The 21,235-nt window shown below is 55.4% G+C and overlaps 1 protein-coding gene across 1 annotated transcript; it reads left to right on the top strand.

Moving 5' to 3' along the window:
* The first annotated feature begins 3,405 nt into the window (after positions 1-3,405).
* NEDD4 (NEDD4 E3 ubiquitin protein ligase) lies at positions 3,406-19,731 on the top strand. Its single transcript, XM_056865659.1, has 26 exons — positions 3,406-3,440; positions 3,612-3,665; positions 9,751-9,801; positions 11,026-11,087; positions 11,333-11,435; positions 11,700-11,860; positions 12,340-12,457; positions 12,952-13,095; positions 13,451-13,516; positions 14,041-14,160; positions 14,338-14,520; positions 14,932-15,009; positions 15,149-15,203; positions 15,303-15,361; positions 15,517-15,582; positions 16,042-16,271; positions 16,394-16,515; positions 16,614-16,684; positions 16,771-16,866; positions 17,279-17,352; positions 17,529-17,589; positions 18,387-18,446; positions 18,530-18,637; positions 19,249-19,345; positions 19,454-19,526; positions 19,629-19,731. Exons 5-26 carry the CDS (start codon positions 11,370-11,372, stop codon positions 19,729-19,731), a joined length of 2,211 nt encoding a protein of 736 aa, XP_056721637.1. The 5' UTR covers positions 3,406-3,440; positions 3,612-3,665; positions 9,751-9,801; positions 11,026-11,087; positions 11,333-11,369.
* The last annotated feature ends 1,504 nt before the right edge of the window (positions 19,732-21,235 follow it).

Genomic DNA, 21,235 nt, shown 5'->3' with positions numbered 1-21,235 from the left:
CTCACAGCTGTGCATGCCCAAGGATGCGGATGGGAGCTTGTGCTTGTCTGTATTGCCATAGCCAAGCAGACACGCGTGTGTTCATCACACACTCTGACATGCGTACATTCAGCAGCACAGAAGCGCCATTGCCGTGGACTTGGTGCGTGCAAAGCAGGTACAGCAATGCTCGGCCGTCTTCCTGTTGATGCCGTGACAGCAGGAGAGAAACTGGAAGTTGTGGCTCCTACCACGGTAGAGTCAGTTTCTAGTAAACAAATCCACGGGGGTTTGCTTTGTGGGCTCAATGGCCGTGTATTGAGTGTGCCCTTGGGGTAGATTTTGGAAGCTAGAGGCAGCTGGGCGTTGACAGAGGTGCTGCTCCCTAGAGGGAATATCAAATCAAATTTATTTAATACAGTCCGAGACCAATAAAAATCGAATCAATACAATAATTCAGCCTTCTAGAATGTCTAATAACTCATGAGAAAAGAAACATTTAAAATTCCTAGTCTTGCAGGCTAAAAATTATTGCTAAAAAGCCTATGTGTTTTCCTAATCTTATAGGCTATCCATCCAAATTTGGCGACCTTAAAAGTGATCTCTTGATTCTTATCTTCTAGCATTACTAAGAGGAGAATCCTATTCTTACTGGGATGGTGGGAAATTATGGGGTACTAGAGGAAATATGCCAGGGCTTCACATAGAATCATAAAGTTGGAAGGGACCACTAGGGTCATCTAGTCCAACCCTGTGGACCAAGGGCACATGTCTGTGTCATAGCAGCTGGAGAGAATAGCTTAATAGGCATGGCGGTGCGACACCCCCACCCCCCTCTGGCCCATCTGTTTGTCCCAAGGCAGGCAGGGCAGTTATTCCTTGCCCAGGTCCTTCAGGGTGACTCCCTTCAGCCTGTTAACAGGACCATCACCCAGGGCTGTGGGGAAGGAGACACCACGACTGGTATGCGCAGCATTGGTCACCAGCCATGAGTCTGTGTGTGTGTGTGTGTGGGCTGTTATGCTGCCGATAAACTCGGGGGGGGGGGCAGAGGTTGGAGGAACCCACTTTTGGGAGGCTGTCTTCAAAGAGGTTACGCCTCTTAAAATCAATGTGAGCGTTCCGCATGATCTTAATAAGAGGTCTTTCGTAGGCAAGGTTATTTACTTTGTTCCTTAGGGGACTTATGTGCTGCCTCTCCCCATGTTCTGCTCGTTCTCTTGAGGGCTCTTCAGGGTCATTTGTGAAATGCCGTGTGACGTGCAGGATGTAGGGAGATGCTCCCCCCCCCCTTAACAGCGCTGGGTCTCCGTGTGCTGCTGCCGCTGCCGGGGAAGACCTAATAATAGCCCGCGTACAATAATGTGCTTCCTGCTTTGCTGCGTTGTACATCGAGAGCTCTTACAACATTTTCCCTGCCAAAGGCCCGTGGTTACGTAACCTGATAACTTGGTGGCATTTCTCATAGCTGTTGCAGCCTCACTTCCCGACAGCTCATTTGCATGGGAATTCTCAAGCATTCAGCTAGGTCTGTTTCTGTGGTCTTTACCTAGAATAATAGAATAGTATCATAGTTGGAAGGGACCCCCAGGGTCCTCTAGTCCAACCCCCTGCACAATGCAGGAAATTCACAACTATCTCCCCCCCACACACACCCAGTGACCCCTACTCTACGCCCAGAAGATGCCCAAGATGCCCTCCCTCACATGAACTGCCTAAGGTCATAGAACCTGCTGTGCCTGCCATTTCCAGGGGCTCTGGGTGTTGCTAAGAGGGAAACTAGGTTCACACTTGGGGTGGGGGGGATGCAATAAGGAGCTGCCTGCAGCATCTGTGTGTGTAAAAAGAGATGCCGCCTAGGACTGGATCCTGCATAAGGATGCCACCGCCGTGGCCACGTGTGGTAGGTGAAGTCAGCCCCTCCCAGTGTTGTGCCGGGCAGTGTCACTGGGGTCTGGGAGGACTCACTCAGCTTCACCAGGCTTCCTGCCTGACAGACACAAGCACGCCCAGCCCCTGTCACTTTGGGGTTTCTTACCAAATCTACAAAACCTGAGCCGCCGCTGCCCCGTCAGCTCACCAGCAGCTCCACTTCTGTTTCAGGAAAGCACACGGATTGTGAGGTTGAAGATCATAGCTGGAATAGACCTGGCCAAGAAGGATATCTTGGGAACGAGGTAAGCACGCGTTTTTCGTGCAAAGATGAGGCAAAAACCAGGCCGGGTTCTCTATAAAAATCCAGGGACCGTATTTTTGCAGTGTTGGTGGGAAGTGCCAGGACTTAGGTTAAGTGGCCCAGACCAGAAAACCCCATGGAAGGTCTTTTCTAGAGAGCTTTTAAAATCAAGGCTGTCTGGTGATGGTGAGGAAATGGGCTTTGTCTTGGGGCTGGAGCGGCATTCCCAGTGGCTCAGCCTGCTGAGATTTGCCTGTCTTATTGAGACACAAAGAGAAATCTGAAGGACCCCCACCCCCCACCCCGTGTTCCTGATTCTCAGTCACGCTCCCTTTGCCTCGCCTCTTCTGCACTGCAACATCCGAATTAAGTTGGGTGTGGTGGTGTGTGGCTTAACTTCTTGCCACCTTTTGCCTCTTGGCGGTGAAGAAGCTCGCTTGGGTTCTGTCTGGCACGAGACGTGTCACATTTGAGGCACGGCTTGGCAGGAAACTTGCCAGGCAGGCTCTGAGTGGCACGGTGCCCAAGTGGCTGGCAAGGCATCTTTGTGTTTGTCGTCTTCTGCGCAGTGATCCGTACGTGAAAGTGACCGTCTACGACTCGACGCACGGCGTCCTGACCACCGTTCAAACGAGGACTGTTAAAAAGGTGAGGCTTCACACCCTTCTTCTGGAGCAAGTCAGTGGCTCGACGGGTGTTTGTTCCAAGTGTGGCAGCTGGCCTCATCTGGAGAGAAAGGGAGAGGCCGGGGTAGCAGGGCAGCCGCCAGCTCGGGGTCGCAAGAGCGTTCTTGTCTGGGTCTTCCAGGTCGTGGCGGTGAACTGTCTTCAGTCCAAAGACCTGAAGCAACAGGGCCACCTTCTTGCAAGAAATCCTGCAGTGCTGCTCTTTGTAGCCGTGCAGTTAAGGCAGATGCCGCTTTCATGCTCGATGGGGTTGGTCAGTGCAGGGCAAACTCCCTTTAGATACTGGAGGTGCTGTTCTTGGTGAGCCCTGTGCTGGCTTTCTTTGTCACTGTTTTGATGTTCTGCGTCTCCCGTTCTGAAGCACCGGTGTTATCTGGGGTCAGCGGCTGATCCACTCTCATCCTGGGCAGCCAAGCTAAAGCAGCTCTCTGCTTTCGGGACGGAGCCGGCCGAGACCTCTGTCCTGTTGCAGTAGACGATTCTGGCAAAATGGGCCAATTGATGGGTGGCAGAAAGCAGCTCCACGTTGCACGTTATAATTTGCTCTCTTTTGCTTTCAGACCTTGGATCCAAAGTGGAATGAAGAGTTTTTCTTCAGAGTAAGTGTCTTTATTGCATTCTGGTGTACCTTAGCGGTAACCATGGTCCGTCATGCTCCTGTTGAGATTAATGCCTCTAAGCCGTGCAGCATGTGAGAATGTTTCGCCATTGCCTGCATCTCCCTTTCCTGCAAAATCCGCTAACCAGTGTTTCACCATTGCTTCTTCTAGGTCAATCCTCAGAGGCACAGGTTTCTCCTGGAAGTATTTGATGAGAACCGTTTGGTAGGTCTTTCTTTGTGTGTGGACTGCTAAAAAGGTTTGGTCTTGATCTGGATGCTGGATGCGTTGCCAAGGGCGGTCTCTCACTGGCAACTAGATCCATGTGTGCATCTGGGAATTCCCAGGCTCTGAAACGGTCTCAGCAGAGCCCTTTGAGATCCCTGCCCTGGCCCCGCGACCCATACGGAAAGAGAAAAGGGGGCCTTGGCTGGCCTGGCTGGGCCACACGTCGGCCTTGATGGGTCTGTTCTTAATATTCGCAGCTGAAGGTGTGCCTGGCAGAGGCGGGGGAACTGTGGTGCTCTTGGACAGAAGGGCCACTAGGCGGCAGGAGAGAGTGGAACACATGGCTGCAAAGGTTGGGGGGGGGGGGGAGGAATGCGGAAGAAACACCGGGCCGGGCTGCTGGTCAGGGGTGGTTTTTGCAAATAGGCAATCAATCAATCAATAATTTATTTGCAGTTGTAGGCCATGAAATAAAGTGAATTTACATAGTTAAAAAGTATAGCATAAAACAAATACAAAACGGATCTGCTATTAAAATAGTTAAAAATGGCAAAGTTACCAAGATACGTAGGTATTTAATAACAAAACAAATACTAAATATGGGGTAAAATTACAATACTTGATAATATCCAAAGATTACCGAGGATGAAACTAGAAATAAAAATAAATAAATAAACATGCATTAAACCTGTAGGATCAAACGGTATTCATTCTCCATTTCCTTGGCTATTGTAGGCTCTTAAGCAATCTCTGCCTGATTTTAATTGCTAGCCAGGCAAACCTAGCCGTGCTTGCAGATAAGGTAGCCATTGTATCTGATAGGAGGAGTGCTAAGCGTCACTTTCTCAAAGGTCTGGGGCAGTCTAATAATAATGGGATTAATGAGCCACTAGGCCACACGGGCGGCTGCCCTGGGGGGGCGGGTGCTGACTGCCCATGGCCCTCCCCCCCATGGAGGGGGGAAAGCAGGAAAAGAGCCGTCTCCTTCTGCCATCACACATCCATCCTGACTGGGGGTTAGGCCACCCGGGAGAAAGTGGCAGCTGCCCCTTAGGCCCCCCACTCCTCTGGGGCTCAAACTCAGCAGCGGCCGCTTGTGTCTGGCCCGCTCTGCTCAAGTCTTGGGCTGCCAGCATCTAGGGATGGGCTCCCACCCATCTCACGTGGGGCGGAGGCTGGCCCATTCCTGTCAGGGCGGGGGAAGGCTGGCCCATTCCTGCTGGGGCGGGGGGAGGCAGCCCCATCCTGAACTTTGTCCAGGGCTCCACGATCACTAAAACTGCCCCGCTGCTGTTCCAAACAGATCTGGAAGGCTCCCGACAGATTTCCCCTCGGCTTAGTAGACTAAATTTGCCCTGCCTGGATGATCTCTTCGCCTCTGTGGTGTTACGGTGGCATTATTCTCTAATGCCCTGACTTCCTAAAGGTTTTGGGGAATGGTTTGGTTTGGCTCCCGACTGTAATAACGAAGGACTTTGTGGCAACATGCAGACTTCTAAGTGCAACGTGACTCCAGGGATATCGGAACCTATAGGCAGCTTTCCCCCATCCTTCATGTTGCAACCATTGAAGCATCTTCCCTGAAAGGCCAGCCCCAGCTTTGCTGGCCAAATAGTTCCCATTGTCCCCAAATAGTTCCCTGTAGGACAGAATTCAGCTGTGGAGGCCTGGGCGTAAGGATGTCAAATGCAATATGTTGCCCTTTCCAATTTTCGCTGTGCAAGTGTCGGGGTGTGCGTGTGATCCTTTTAACTAGATCTGGTTGTCTTCACCGTGAAGCCTGTCCATCTCTCCGGAACGGAGGAGCTATTTTCTCGGCCATTTTTAAAAAAATAAATCCAGTTGCTGCTTCTGGCACCCTGCCGTAACTGAAGCTCCTTGCTCGCTGATTTACGTACAAGGCGCACTCTCAGATTTCTAGCACGATTGCTGTTTCGAAACCAAGCCCTAGATTTGATAATTGTGGGGAACCTGACTCCTGTGGACTTCCTGTGGCTCTAAAAATACTAAGCGGCTTCTCTCCTCCGTCAGAGGGCAAGGAGCTGGGCTCAGCTGCTGCCGCTGTCATGACCAACTGCTGTTGAGTGGAATCTCTGCGTCGTAGCCCCAGCGTGAGCGAGAGCAGCCTGCCAGCCCGCCTGGCTGGGTGAGCCTGAGAGGAGCTTTAAAGGGCTCTGGGACTGGAAGTGCTAAGTAAGCAAAAGGGCTCTTCGCTGCAGGCACACCAGAAACGGTGGGATAGGAATGACTTGCTGATTCCAGGAAGTGTTCTGGTGTGCTGGCTGCCCCTGAATTCTCTGTCGGCTTCCTCTGATACGCGGCAGATCAGCCTGAGAGAGATTTCGCGGCAGCTGCTTTTCACTCTAGAGGAAGAAGCTCTCTGAACTTTATCTGTGGAAATGAGGACAAATGGCCCGGCGGTTGAGACTGCATTTTTTAGCCCAAAGGAGTTGCACTGATCCATCACCAGCAAGCGTAGGAGACGGTTTAGATTCCGAGGAGATTTCAGTGCATGTCAAAAGACCTGGCCCTGACTCCATACAACCAAGGCTGGATCCCAAGTGGAACCCCTCCGGTGCTGAAATGCAGGAAGTAAATCTACGGCCACTTCAGTCCCTGAACCCAACGAAGAGTGCCTCGCTGAAGATTTCCTTGCAGCCGTCACAATGGTGTGGATCTTCCCAGCCTGTGGCTTATGAAGACCCACCTTCTTGGACCAGCGCCAGGATGAAAGGTGGCGGTCGGAGCAGGCGTGTGGCGGGGAGTCCATCAGACCTGCTTCCTGACGACGCAGCCTTTGGCAGGGCTCATGGCAGCGATCCCGGCGCCTGCAGCAGTGCGGGAAGTGACTACGAGTCCTGGGCCAGCACCACCAGCGATGGTGGCTCCCACAGCAGCAGCGTTGTCAGCGACAGCAGCAGCTGCCTCTTTTCCATGGGGGAGGGCTGGGCTCTCCCTGGCCCCATGGCTGGTGGCGGTGCTGGTGGCAGGTCTCGCCTCTCTACAAGTAGAGCCACCCAGGTTTCGTCCGGCCGAAGTATTTTTGACCCGGCAGACGCAGAAAGGCCAGCCGAGCCGCCAGAGGGGATGCGAGAAATGACGGTTCCGCTGCGGCGCTGTTCCTCCCTGGTGATTTTCCCAAGGAGCCCTTCAGAGACGCCACCTGTGTCTCCAGCGTCCCCCCTGCTGAGCAGGCGGCCTTCTTGGGGGTCTCCTAGTGAGCAGGTCCCCAATGAAGATGGATCCAGGGCCAAGGGGTCCCTCGCTACTGTAATCAATGGCCTCCGACTATCCCGAAGCGCTGGTCCTCCTGGTGAAGTGAGAGACATTAGGCCGCTCTGTGTGAATAACTCCTTGTGGGAGAGACCCTCAGCCATGGGAGAGGGAATCCCCAGGGGGGGCTCTTGCATTTCGCTTAGTTTTTCCCACGGAGTGCCAGCAGAGGGAATGGGGCCCACTTCTTCTGCGCCTGCTGTTACAGAGGCCCCTCTGGTTGGACTTGCCCGCAGCGCCTCAGCGGAAGAGCCTGCCAGCACCAGCCGCAGGGGGAGAAGCCCAACAGCCTGCCGGAGCAGGGGCCCCCCTGGCCTGCAAAGGAGCCTGTCCCTGGGGTCCTCCCAGGCTCGCCTCCGCTACAGCTCTGAGGCTGGAGCCTCCCGCATACACATACAGTTTGCAACGGAGAGAGGGGGAGGGCCCGGGGGAAGGCCACCCCAGAAGGCACTCTGTAGCGAGAGCCTGGGGCAGCATTTCGAGGTGAGCGTCTCTTTTCTCAAAGCCTGACTTCTGGCAGGGTCTCTTCTTCTCTGTGTACAGTAAGAAGGGGCTAAGTGGAGCAGAATATTGGGAAACGGCCAGCCCCCTTGGCAGGGTGTGGTGAAACCGTCAGCCTTTTCTGCTCCCGAGTGTCTTTATTGCTGAGCCCCAGGCAGGGAGTGGCAATCTGCTCCCTTTCAGGTGAAGCTGGCTGAGGTTTCTTCAGTGCCCGTGCAAGGAAACGGAAGGGACTCAGCCGTTAGGAAGGTCGGGATGTGCCTGACCGGCCCTAGGCTTCTGGAGTGGCGCACTGAACGTTCTTGCCTACAGACAGAGCTGACAGATAAAGGGGGCGTCTTTTAGTGCGAGTAATTCTGCCTGGGCTGTACATGCGGTGTGCAGCCTCACGCATCTCCTGCACCGTGGCGAGGTCCGTTGGGTGCCCACTTGGGGCACCCAACGTCATCATCATTTTTCTTCCTAAGGATAGATTTCTGTAAGTTGCTGGGTGGAGTGAGAAGAAATTTTGGGTGCTGCCGGGGGGTGGGTGGGGCAAGCCCGAGTCCTTGTTCTCTTGGAGGCACCTGCATATTGATCAACAGGTTCAGAACAATCTGAAGTGGTGTTGGTGGGCAGTTTTCTGAAGTCACGGTTAATGGCCCGCTGCATTTAAGAGGCTCTTCTCTGCCGGCTTTGTCAAACTGCCCCCCCACCTAATTATAGTTCTGTGTTGTGATTCAGTTTAAAATTAACCGCCCTGAAAATACCCCCTTGGCTCCTGTGAGTCTGGCCCTCGTGGGAGGGGTCTGGGGAGCCTCGGCTCTGCTCGCATGGAGGGGGAGTCGCATTTCATGAGGTCAGCTGTCCTGACCGGAGCTGTCATGAACTAAAGCCCATGCTTTGGTTTCCAACGCGGGGGTCCCCTGAGGCGGGCAGAGGGGGTCCGTGGGGGTCTCGACTGCATTGTGCACCTTGTCTTCAGCTGCGCTCTTCATCATCCTCTGCATTCCAAAACCCACTGAGTTTTGCAAAATGCTGCTTCCGCTGGTGATTCGACCTCCTTCCTGTGGGACATTCAAACAGACATGGGCATCTAGAATGTGGCCCTTCCTGCTGTGTAGGGGGGATTTTTTCCTTCCAAAACACCACTGGATGGTGAATTATTCTACGAAAGGCCACACTAGGCCAACAGCCAGCCAAGACCCAAGTATTTAAGTATGTGCGTACCATTTTGAACTTACTCTGTGGGCACAATTGTCAGGTGGGAAGCAGGATACCAGCGTCTCCAAAAGGCACCCGTCAGGGCTGCTGGCCAGACTGGACAGAGTTGCACAGAGCAGCCAAGAGCAGGAGAGAGAACCGCCCTTCTCCTCCGCTGCTCCTCCCTTCCAGCCCAGGCAGGAACTGCTGGCTTAGAGGCTTTGCCAGCCAGCTTAGAAGGGCCTGTGCCTCCAGACCTGGAGGGGGCCCCTCCCACCCTGTTTTCAGGGTGCTTCTGACCAAGCGCTGGAGACAGGAACGTGGCAGGAACGAGGGAGGGAGGAGCCCCTGGGTGCTTCTCTCGGTTGACCCACGCTCTTTGCTATATCTCAGAAAGTACAGAGTTAAAGAGGGGAGAGAAAAAGAATGGCCCGAGGTTGGAGGGAGATCCAGCCTATCCCTGTCTGGGCTGGGGTGTGATATGGGGTGGCTGATACCATCGTGGGGTCTGAAGATCCAGCCAGGCTTTGGGCCTGATGCTGGCAGACCTGACTGTGCCTGGTTGAATCATCCCTCTGGCTAGTTGTGGCCGTGCTTCCTGGCCATTTTATGCCACGGCTGAAATGCCGTCATGCAAACGTGGTCTGTTCCTGTCTCCTGGCCGGTCTGACCTCCGCTGTCTCTCACATGCAAGTGCCCTCTGGGTGAGGCTCACCTGCCTTTCCTGATGCACGCCTCTTTAGATGAGGGATGTGCAAGATTTCTTCCAGGTGGCTGGAGAGGTAGGGGCAAAGGCGGGCATCACAGCTTGGGGTCAGGACAGTCATGGGACCGTCTGCTCCCAAAGGCTTGAAGCAGCCTTCCTATTGGATTGGACCGCTGGCCCGTCTAGCTCAGGGGAGTTGGCTCCAACCGGCAGCGGCTCTCCTGGATCTCTCTCTGCTCCATTGAAGGGGAGGTGTCAGGGACTGAGCTGGGGGCATTCCCGCCACGAGCCTCTGCTCTGCCCCTGAGCAGTGGCATCCCCCCCTCGTCCTTGACCCAGAGGACCCTCGGGAGTGCTTTTGGTGCAGCGGAAAATGTTTGATGGCCCCCCGGCCATTTATTGCTTCTTCTCTCTCCTTAGACAAGAGATGATTTCCTTGGTCAGACGGACATTCCTCTCTGCCAGCTGCCGGTTGGTATTGGGTTTTTTTTAAAAAAATGTTTAAAATGTTCTTGTTAAGATCCAAGTCCTTCAGTGCCGTATGTTTTTAACCAAATACGTTTAGCTTCCTCTCCTGGGGAGTGGGGTGAGAACTCGGCACGTTCAGGAGACCTGTGCCGGCAGAGACTGCTTGGCGTAGCTGAGCCATTCTGGAATTCTCAGCATCTGCAAACCCAGATCCACGACAAGATATTTTAGACCGTGTCCATTCTCATTTCTGCTGTGCCGGCTGTCCTTGAGAAGTGGCCACGGGAGAGCTGTTGCTGCTCCAGTGGTTTGGGAGGATAGGCTGGGGTGCGAGAATCCACGGGGGGTGGGGGGCAGGTGCTGTGTGAAGCATGTGGGCAGGCTGATGCTGCAGCATGTAGTTGCCATGATGCCAGCCGCAGAGCAAGGATGAGTCTGGGCATGGAGTAGGGGGTCACTGGGTGTGTGTGTGGGGGAGGTTGTTTGGAATTTCCTGCATTGTGCAGTGAGTTGGACTCGATGACCCTGGTGGTCCCTTCCAACTCTATGATTCTATGAGTCTTCCTACCTCACGCACCTTCTACGACTCCTGAAAATGCTTTTCACGAAACCCTCTTTGGAACTTCATTAAAAATCACTCAAGGGTGCCTTCAGGTTTATAAATCATAGAATTGGAAGGGACCACCAGGGTCATCTAGTCCAACCCCGTTCCCAGTGCAGGAATTTCACAACTACCTCCCCACCCCACACCCCCAGTGACCCCTACTCCATGCCCAGAAGATGGCCAAGGTGCCCCTCCCTCTCATGAACTGCCTAAGGTCATAGAATCAGCATTGCTGACAGATGGCCATCTAGTCTCTGCTTCAAAACCTCCAGGGAAGGAGAGCTCACCACCTCCCAAGGAAGCCTGCACCTGATTGGGCCGCACATGGACTATTATGGCTCAAGCCAAAATGGTGAAGGCGGTTAAGGGGGGCAGCCCTACCTGTGGATTGGGCCCAGCGTCTACCTGGGGATTAGGGCCGTAGCTGAAGTTGCTGGATGGCCACCACCTCTGCCTGCACAGCTCCCGTGTGTTGCTGTGCTGAAGTTGGGGTGTTTGGGGGGGGGGGCGACGCAAACCCGGTGCTGCTTTCCCGAGTGGCAAGGCTTGTGTTTGGTTTGTGGGGGGTGGAGGTGGGGGGGTGGGGGGGCGGCAAATGACCCAAAGCTGCTGTTTCATTCCAGACAGAGAATCCAGCTACTGAGAGGCCATACACATTTAAGGATTTTGTTCTTCACCCACGGAGGTCAGTCCCTTAGGAGACGCCGGCGTCCCTCTCTGGTGCCATGAAGGCTGCTTCTTCCTTGGTGGTCATTCCGGGGGCTTGCCCCCTCTGGCTGTCTTGCAGCCCTGGGGGCAAGCGTGCCGGAGAGACCGGGTTAAAGCCAGACACGGGGGCAGAGTTGAGGTCCTTGTAGCTGGTCCGGGTAATGGAGCAAGGTGGTGACCCACTCCTGCCTTCCTCCACCATTCCCTCTTTCTCTTCTGCAGTCACAAATCCCGAGTGAAAGGGTTCCTCCGGCTCAAAATGACGTACTTGCCTCAGAGCCATGGCCCGGAAGAAGATGGCCTGGAGCCAGCGGAAGAGCTGGAGGTGAGTGCTCTCCCGCCTGGGGCCTCCCTGGGTGTGGCAGCAGCTGGCACACACACAGCCGGGGTGGGCAGCCTTCCCTCTTGTCACACTCCGGGGTGACCTCGACTGGAGTGTCCACGCTGTGTGCTGAAAGAGCCCCCCCCCCTCGGGTTTTGCTGGGCTGAGATTATATTCTCTTAGCGGTTGTTACCGTAGGGGCAGCCCTCCTGTGGCTCGCGTAGCCTGCAGGCCGCTGGAGCCGGACTCTTGTGCTTGCTGTTGCAGCCCGGCTGGATTATCCTGGACCAACCGGAAGCCTCCTGCCAGCTGCAGGAGCCGGAGGCCCCTCTCCCGCCGGGCTGGGAGGAGAGGCAAGACTTACTCGGCAGGACTTACTACGTCAACCACGAATCCAGGAGGACGCAGTGGAAGAGGCCGGCTCCTCAGTAGGTCTTTGTGCGTTCTTAGTCAAACGGAAAGAAGGGCCTCCTGGGAGATCCTTGGAGGCCAGGGGGCAGACTTCCCCCCCTCTCTTTTCTAGGGTTCGGGAGGGTTTCAGGGTTCAGCAGTCTTGCCCTGTGGCTCCGAAGACATGCCGAAAAGATGCCTGCATGTCCTTGGTGCCGGCACGGGGCTAATGGCTCTGACCGAGGTGCTTTACTGGCTTTTTTGGGATGGGGCTTTGTGCGTGAATTCTGCTCACCGGCTTTTGGAGGGTTTTTTTTTTTGTCTGCATCTGGTAGGCTTTTTTTTGTGTCTGCATCTGGGGTCCTTTCCGGTAGGCTTTCCTTAGGCTTTTTCTCCCCCCCCCCCCGCCCCCCTGGGAAGCGGAGCTGCAACGGATTTTGTGCTGCATCTTTGAGTATTCAAAGCAGGCAGCTTCCGAAAGTAAGAAGCTGCGCTCTGCCCCCATCTCTTTGTGAAGGGACGGCCGGCCCACCCCGGAGAGCGACCGCACCCACCTGGAAGCGCATCACGCCTTTGCCCACCGGCATCAAATCTCAGAGGAGGCCGAGAGCCTGGACAGCAGCGAATCCCCCGAGGTAAGAGCAAGCCTCGCTGCGTGGGGGGGGGGGAGTCAGATCTGGGCCCTCAAGACCCTCATTGGAGGGGGAGGGGCCGGCTAATCTCTTGCTGAGGTAGGGTGCACGATCCGAGCCTCTTGGATCTATGCCGGGGTTGCACTAGCAGAAAGAAACGGACAGCTCAGGACAGCTCAGTGGGAAAACAGAGGCAGGAAACGCCTCGGGGGTGTCAGTGAGCTGGTTCAGGGTGACAGCGATCCTTTGATCAAAAGGTGCAGGGATTTATGGCGAGCTGCAGTGGCCTAGGTCTGAAGGGAAGATAGGTGTGGAGCTGGTTTCCATGGTGCGAGTTACCTAGCTTTAATTTCACGTCTGGGTTTATTGGTTTGCTGTCCTGTGAATGACACTCAGCTTCTTTGTGATAAAGTCATAAAAAGCAAAGGTGGTTGGCACTCAGGTTTTGCTGGCCTGCCTTGTTTGTTTGTTTTTTCCCTTGTTCCCCCCCACCTTAGAGCTGGGAAATCATAACAGAAGATGAAGCAACTCTCTACAGCCACCAGAGCCCCGAGGCAGCCGTCCTGCAGCACCCTGCGGAGGCCGAGGCGCCCCCCGTGGAAGGCCAAAGCACTTCGCTGACCCCCACGGCATCCTGCATTGTAAGAGCGGCACTGAGCAAACCCAGGCGTGGGTTGTAAGCAGGCAAACCCTCAAAAGCCGAAAGCACGGCTCCCGCCAATATGTGCGGCCCTGGAATTTCCTTCCTGTTTGTTAGTTGGTGAAGGAGCATCTGGGTCTTGAAAGTGGCCTTTGAGGGGGTTTAAGTTCTGCCTTTGGTTCTGGCTTTACAATTTGCACCCGTGAGAGGTTTGGGCCGAAGCCTGTGGCTTTGAGGCCTGGCTGGGTGGGGCGGTGGGGTGTCCCTTGGGGCCTTTGGGGCAAGCCCTGCAGGGAGCGGGGACCTGCTGCCCTCCTGCCTGGGCTGCTGGTGAATGCCTTTGGTCCTCCTTCCAGAGTGACTCCAGTGGAAGTGGCAGCCTGCAGACATATAGCCCGGAGGAGCGCCCGGTGGTCCCAGTGGTAAGGTCTTCTTCGCTATACGCTGCCCCCTTTACGGTCTGAGCTCCTCCTGAAAGCAGGAAGTCCCTGCAGCCCCCTTGACAACTGGCGGCGAAAGGGGGGCATCTGTGGATGGCACATGTTATTGCTTTCAAGTCGAGCGAGCATGGGAGCAGGGGGCTGAGCAGTTCCCCCAGCCAAGTTCAAAAGGAGCCGATCCGTTTCTTGTCTGGAGCAGGGGCCTCCCTTGCTGGGTTCCTCCTGGAAGCTGCCCACAGGCCCCAGGCCCCCTCTTCCCATGGGGGTCGCTGAGGTTTGTGTTCTTGGAATTGACCACTCTCCTCGGGAAGTGTGTGACTGGAGACCCTGGGGTGGTGGTGGTCTGCATCGGGGGGGGGGGGCAGCCTGCTTGCGGCCATTCAGTTTCCACACCTGTCCTTCACGAGCCTAAGGGAGTCTGTGCCTTTCTTCCGCTGCAGCGTGTGAGCTCAGGTGTGGAGGGGATCCATCCCTCTCCTGGCGCTCTCTCTCTTTCCCCCATGCAGCTCCTCCCCACTTCGACTGGGCTGCCTCCCGGTTGGGAAGTCCGAACAGACGACAAAGGCCGGCCTTACTACATAGACCACAATTCCCAGACGACCACCTGGCAGAAGCCGGCAGTGCAGGTACGCTAATGAGAGTTGCCGAAGGACCTGGGGGAAGGCTCATGGGGGGGGGGTGATGTGACTGGGGGGCTTCCAGCTCAGCCTCTCTCGCTTTCAGCTGGAGCAACCAGCACAGGTGGAGTCGGCTGCCTGGCCTGAGCAGCCCTGCCCTGGTCTGTGTGCTTCAATTCCCGACAGGCAGGAGCAGATGGGAATCCAGTGGCCCTCACGCCGAGTCCTTCCCTGGGTCATCTGGCAGCATCGCATGACTCGTCCCGACAGCCGTGGCCTCCAGGGCCTCTCCCGAAAGGCTGGGAAGTCCGCAATGCACCGAGCGGGAGGCCGTTCTTCATCGATCACAACACCAAGGTGACTACCTGGGTGAGTGGCTTCCTGGTCGGTGTTCAGAGGCTGGGAGGGCTCAACGCATCGGGGGGGTGCGTGCATGCCAGATCAAAAATTCCCCTGCGGGCACCAACATCAGGCCTGTCAGCCCCCTACCTGGTGGGAATGCAGAGAGCGAAGAAGCCTTCGTTGCTGGTATGTGAAAGAGTTGGAGCTGGTGGGGGGGGTCAGGAAAGGGGGGGAAACAGCAGAGGGAGGCTTTCCTTACCCTTGAGCAAGAGGGTCGCAAGGACAGATGTTGCTTCATGTCATACATCCGTAGTTAAAATTCACAGCATCCAGAAGGAATGGGTTGCTTGGAGGGGGGGCAGTCTTAAATGTCCTTCGCTGAAGCAGAGATTTGAAGTACTTACTGGTGCTCTCTTTGCTTTTCCTGTCCAATCCCAGGAGGATCCCAGACTGAAAATTCCACCTCCAATGAGAAGGAAGACCTCTTTGGAGGCCGGGGAACTTGGCCCCTTGCCGGTGAGTCTCTCTGGCCCTGGCTGTTTGAGACACGTCGGGTCCCATTCAGACGTAACTCCTTTAAATCTCAGCCTCGGCCCAGTGGAGGCGGAGTGCCTGAGAGGGCTCTTTCTTGGATCTCTTTCGCTTTCCTCTTTAGCCCGGCTGGGAAGAGAGGGTTCACACGGACGGAAGGGCCTTCTTCATCAACCACAGTACGTAGGGAAGGGGGGGTGAGAAGAGCTGGACCCCTCCCCCCACCCCAGTTGCGGCACAGACCCCTTGGGACTAACTCATACACTGGTGTTTTGCAGACACAAAAAAGACTCAGTGGGAAGACCCTCGCCTCCAGAATGTAGCGATAACTAAACCGGTAAGACTCTGCTTACATGGGGGTGGAGGGGGGGGATCCCTGTATCTGGCCGCGAGTTTGCATTTCTGCAGACACATTCTCTCCCCCACCCTGGAAATGTGGTGTCTGACTGTGGGAGCGCCCGGCTCACCGCTTCCTGCACTTTTCCTTCCAAGGCTGTGCCGTATTCCAGAGATTACAAACGGAAGTACGAGTTCTTCAGGAAGAAGCTGAAGAAACCAGTAAGTGTGCCCCCCTCACCAGGGCTGGAACGTGGAGCGGTGGGTCCCACTGCCGGGCCACACCTGATGTACCAGTGCTCCCTGGGTGGACATATGGGCCCTGCCAGAGCCTGTGGGGAATTTGTTCAGATCCCAAGCTGCTAGACCTTAAGGATGAGTCTTCCTCCCTCCTGCCCAAAAAATCCAACAGAAGGAATCTGTCCCCACTTGCCCCCCCCCCCGCTGCCCGCTTGAAGAGAGGCGCCAGCTGGACCCTCTTGGGGATGAAAGCATCTCCTCCGGACTTGCTCGTGGGGATTCTTCCCTGTTGTGGGTCCCCATGCTTTTCTTGGGACTCTGCTCCAGTTTCCCTGGCAAGTCAGGCAAAGGTCTTAGGACCCCCCCCCCGCCCTTGAAGGTTCAACGGCATCCTGCCTCCTGCCCAGCTTCTTACCCAGAGGGCCTCTGTTCCTCCCTCAGAATGACATCCCCAATAAGTTTGAACTGAAACTCCGCCGGAACAACATCCTCGAGGATTCCTACCGCAGAATTATAGCCGTGAAGAAAGCAGAGTGCCTGAAGGCGAGGCTGTGGATCGAATTTGAGGGGGAGAAAGGCTTGGACTACGGAGGGGTCGCCCGGGAGTGGTTCTTCCTGCTCTCCCGGGAAATGTTCAACCCCTACTACGGGCTCTTTGAGTATTCGGCCGCGTAAGTAGGAGCCAGCCGCATGTCCCGGGGGGGCGGGGGGGAGTCTGGCCGTGCCTCCCGGCCAGAAGGGCTGAGGATGTCCCTGCAGCTGCTGGCCAACTCACTGAGCGCTCTGCTTGCAGGGACAACTACACTCGGCAGATCAACCCAAACTCGGGGCTGTGCGATGAAGACCACCTTTCCTACTTCAAGTTCATCGGCCGGGTGGCAGGAATGGCCGTGTATCATGGGAAGCTGCTGGATGGTCGGTACTTCTCGGGGAGGGGGTGTCCTCCTTGCCCCCTGCTCACAGGTTTACACGGCGCCCGGTCTAATAACCTCTTTCCCTCTCTTCCCTTGAAGGGTTTTTTATCCGCCCTTTTTATAAGATGATGCTTCAGAAGCCCATCACTCTTTGTGACATGGAATCTGTGGTACGTACCCTCCGCTACGCCGTTGGGGGCTTTTCTCCCACACACACGATGGTCCTCACAGTCCGTCTTCCCCATGTTCTCTCCAGGACAGCGAATATCACAGTTCGCTGAAATGGATTCTCGAAAACGACCCCACAGAGCTGGACCTCCGGTTCATGGTTGATGAAGAGCGTTTTGGGCAGGTGGGTGTCAGTTCAGAACAGAAGACCTGGGCGGGGGGCACTGCAGCTTTAACACCTGGTCTGATAGGAGGTCGTCTTCGGGATGCTGGAGCAGTTGGCAACGTTTCCTTTGCTGGTCCTCATTTGGGGCAGGAGCTGTTGCCGGCGCAGTCCGGCCGTGGCGGGTGTCACTCGAGTGACTCTCCAATTCTGTGCCACCTTCCCCATGTCACAAATTCCAATCCAGGGTAGAGGTCAAATCGAATGAGTGCTGCAGACATGGGGCCCTGCGGCTGGGGAGATGCTTGGCCGCGAATGGGCCTGGGTCCCCTGCAGCCGCCCCTCCCCTTGGGTGGCCACGGCTGCTGGGCCTGTGCTGGAGGGTGCCCCATTGGCCTGCCTTGCCACCAGCCGTTCCCCTCTCCCTGTTTAGACTCATCAGCATGAATTGAAAAGTGGCGGCTCTGATCTGGTGGTCACCAATGAAAACAAGCATGAGTACATCTAGTGAGTCTCCGCCTTCCTCTTCGGGGTCTCTCCTGGTCTTTGGGGTCCAGCCTTGCAGCTTGCGCTGTGTAGGAGCCCTGGGGGAGAGGAGGAGGAGGAGGCAGTGGGGAATTTAGCTGCCGCCTCCTCCTCCTGACGGGGCCTCCCTGGCCCTGCTTCTCCCCCCCCCCCCACAGCCTCGTGATCCAGTGGCGCTTCGTGAACAGAATCAAGAGGCAGATGGCCGCCTTCAAGGAGGTACGGAGATGCCCATCTCGGAATATGTCTGGTATCCATTACTGGAAATAGTTCTGACATTTGCCATTTTCTTGGCCAGCGATTGTGTGCGCGTGGATGTATGACAGCGAAGTGTATTTGCGTTCCTCCTTTGGCCAGTACCTAAGAGGGTTTCGTAACCTTTTTGAAATCACCCTAAAGCTTCTCATTCCATGTCAAACCAGGAGAAAACCTCCGCCAAGTTCTCCCTCCTTCCCTGATACCCAGTGGCCTCCAGCCCCAGAACACCGTTTCAGTGTGTTGGGCTGGATCCGCATGGCCTGAAGCGGGGCTTCCAGACTCCACAGAGCTAGACAATTGAAAACTGACCCCTGGAGTTGTACCCAGACAGCTGTCGCCAGGGGATGGCTCCTGGGTTTGTCCGGGCCAAAGTTTCCCCACCTGAGACTTCTTGCCGCATCTTGAACTCAAGACCCAGGGCCCTGACCACACCTCGAATCTGTGAGAGCGCACAGAGCTTTGTTCCTGCACACTATTGATTGTCTTAACCTCCTCTGCATTCTAAGAGCCAGCGTGGTGTAGTGGTTAAGAGCGGTGGACTCTGGTCTGGAGAACCGGGTTGGTTTCCCCACTCCTCCACACGAAGCCAGCTGGGTGACCTTGGGCAAGTCACAGCTCTGTCTGTTAGAGCTCTCTCAGCCCCACCTACCTCCCAGGGTGTCTGTTGAGGGGAAGGGAAGGTGATTGTAAACTGGTTTGAGTCTGCTTTAAGAGGTAAAGAAAAGTCGGGATATAAAAACCAACTCTTCTTCTTCTAGGGTTTTTTTGAACTAATACCTCAAGACCTGATACGAATTTTTGATGAAAACGAGCTGGAGGTAAATGTTGCAGCTTCCACCAACACTTACTTCCTGTTGTGCATTTTGCGTGCAAATATTCTCTGTCCGACTTTGTCTTGTAGCTGCTGATGTGCGGCCTGGGTGATGTCGACGTGAACGATTGGAGGGAACACACCAAGTACAAGAACGGCTACAGCACGAATCACGTTGTCATCCAGTGGTTTTGGAAGGTACCCAGAGTCCTCCTGCTCTTCGAGCAGGAATGCTTGTAAGCGAGCCCAGAGGGCAGGGCGGCAGGAGAGCAAGAGCTTGGAGCTGGAGGGGCTTAAGTGGCAGGATCCCCCTCCCATGAGTCTCCCAGCCAGGCCTTCTGGCTTCTTGTTTCAGGTCAGGAAAACGGCTCGTAGAGTGACCTGAGTCCTCTCCTCTGGCGCTGTGGGCCTGATCCGGGTTGGCCCGTGTATGCCTGGGGCTGCAGCTGAGAAGGCTGCCTTGTCTCTGATGGGCGTTCTCGCCTCAGGCAGCAGAGCCTGCAGAGCAGGGCAGATTCAGGCAGGAACTGACACCCCTCTCGCCCGACGTCCCTCTGGGCTCTCAAGGCAGTCACCGGCACTTTTAAAACTTGGTTAGGAAAGGAGCTGGCGGCCAACACAGCTCTCGCAAGACTGGCAAGAGATCTTCCCTGTAAAGGGCACAAAACCTGGCAGCCAGGTGGCACGCTGACTCTTCAGGGGCAGCCCTGAGTGGAGCACCCTCTGGTCTCTGCCAGTCAGAGGCAGGCAGAGAGAGGGAGAAAGGGTGGGGGTTTTTTGATTTCCATTATGACTGTCTCCCTGTGTAGGCTGTGCTGTTGATGGATTCTGAAAAACGGATCAGACTTCTTCAGTTTGTGACGGGCACCTCCCGCGTACCAATGAATGGCTTTTCGGAATTGTACGGTATGTAATTGGGGGGGGGGCAGGAGCAGAGTTCTGCCTCTCAGCCAGGAACTGGCTGTCTCAGGGGCCACAGCGAGAACTGCGAGTCACGGCTGGCATCCCCTGCAGGTTCCAACGGACCACAGCTGTTCACCATCGAGCACTGGGGCAGCCCTGACAAACTGCCGCGTGCCCACACCTGGTGAGTGTGCCTTCCTCAGAAGCATCCTGGTCTGTCTGTCCGTGCACCTGCCCTGGCCATTAATGGGGGCTTCTCTTCTCTCTCTCTCTCCCCCCACGCCAGTTTTAACCGCTTGGACCTGCCTGCCTATGAGTCCTTTGAAGACCTCTGGGAGAAGCTTCACGTGGCCATTGAAAATGCTCAGGGGTTTGACGGGGTTGACTGAGCCACCCTCCTTCCTGCGGTGCGGGAGGTCACAGGCCGGGCCACCCTCTGCCAGGGATCCGTGGCCGGTTTTATTTGGCATTCATTGTGACTTTCAGACTCCTTTAATTGCCTTTTCAAAGTCTGGCTGGCTGGTGCAGCTGCTGGCACCTCGGACCACATCTGCCCACTGGGCGCTCCGAACTACTGAAGAGGAAGCAGTGAAAGAAGCCATGAGTGACTCTTGGGCCCCCCTGCCTCTCTCCTCTGAAATGGCCGGTCAGCACGGGGGTTCTCCTCCTCCTCCTCCTCTTGTGCTGGGAGCCTTTCCTCCAGACCTTCCGAAGCACTTTATTGCATTTCAGGGAAAGCAGCAGAATGGCTCTCCTTCTTCTTCTTCGTGTCTGCTTGGCGTACCTCCAGCCTCGTGCTGCCGCTCGTCTCCAGTGTCGGAGGCTTTAAGAAAGCAGGACTTGGATACTCGCCAGCTGATGCAGAGCGGCAGCCTTGGTCCCAATCCAGTGGGTGCAAAGCCATCCTGCATGAGAGAAAGGCGCGGCACCCTTGCCCGATCCCTGTTTGTTTTGCTGTGCAGAACAATCGGTCGGCAGCCCCCCCCCCCCGCCCACTCTGCCTTCGGTGTTCACCTTTCTATTTAAGATTTCTAACTTTTGAGATCAAAAGAGAGTATGAACTTGGATGAGATTATTTTAAAACCTGTTTGAACTTATATTTGACTTGTGAATTTTTGGTAAACTATATTTTGATAAGTAGCCTCAGGTGGCGTTTTCAGTTCCTGCCTCACTCCAAACACTCCTTTGTGTTCTTGAGTACGTGGTCTTCGGTTGCGACGTGAGGGCCGTTTCCAGACTCGTCCTCACAGTATTGCACCCTCAGCGTGGGCATGTTTACAGGGTTTTAAGGGCCAAATCTGGCGATCTGACCTGGGCACGTGTGAATTTTAGCAGAAGGCACCTGGGGCTACATTTGGCCCTGAAGTTTGTTTACACCTTACACTGATTTTCGCCCCCTCTTCCTGCTGCATTTTTACACTTTGTCAGTGTTTGGTCTAGGAGCCAAATAAAAAAAATACAGGATAACCAAAGTTACTGTCAGTGGCGTGCGATTTCTCGAGAGGCTGCAGTTCATGCAAACTCCACCTAGAGCCATTGATATGCTTGTTGGACAGGAAACGTGGGTGTTTTGATCTGACGGTCAGGGCTGGCAGTTGGTCGATGCTGGTGTAAAACCATTGTCCCCACCACCAGTTCCGAGAAGTGGCACTGCTCCTCCGCCCCCTTTTCCAGCCCCGGCCCAAGCAACGGCGTCTGGATGCAGCAAGAGGAGCTAGTGTGGCCTGGTTGGAGGGGTGGCGTGGTGGCCTGCAGCCCTGGCCGGCCGGCGAGTCCGGCATGCAGGACTTCCCCCGCACCAGCCCTTGTGTGTGTGTGTGTGTGGGGGTTCCCCCTCTTGTCTTCTGGCTGCTTCCAGGGCAGAGTCTTAAGCGGCGTGGCAAAGAAATCGAG

This window comes from Euleptes europaea, chromosome 20 (genome assembly GCF_029931775.1).
Source record: "Euleptes europaea isolate rEulEur1 chromosome 20, rEulEur1.hap1, whole genome shotgun sequence".
NCBI lineage: Eukaryota > Metazoa > Chordata > Lepidosauria > Squamata > Sphaerodactylidae > Euleptes > Euleptes europaea.
The sequence above is the reverse complement of the archived record's forward strand: the minus strand, read 5'-3'. Positions and strand labels throughout refer to the sequence as shown.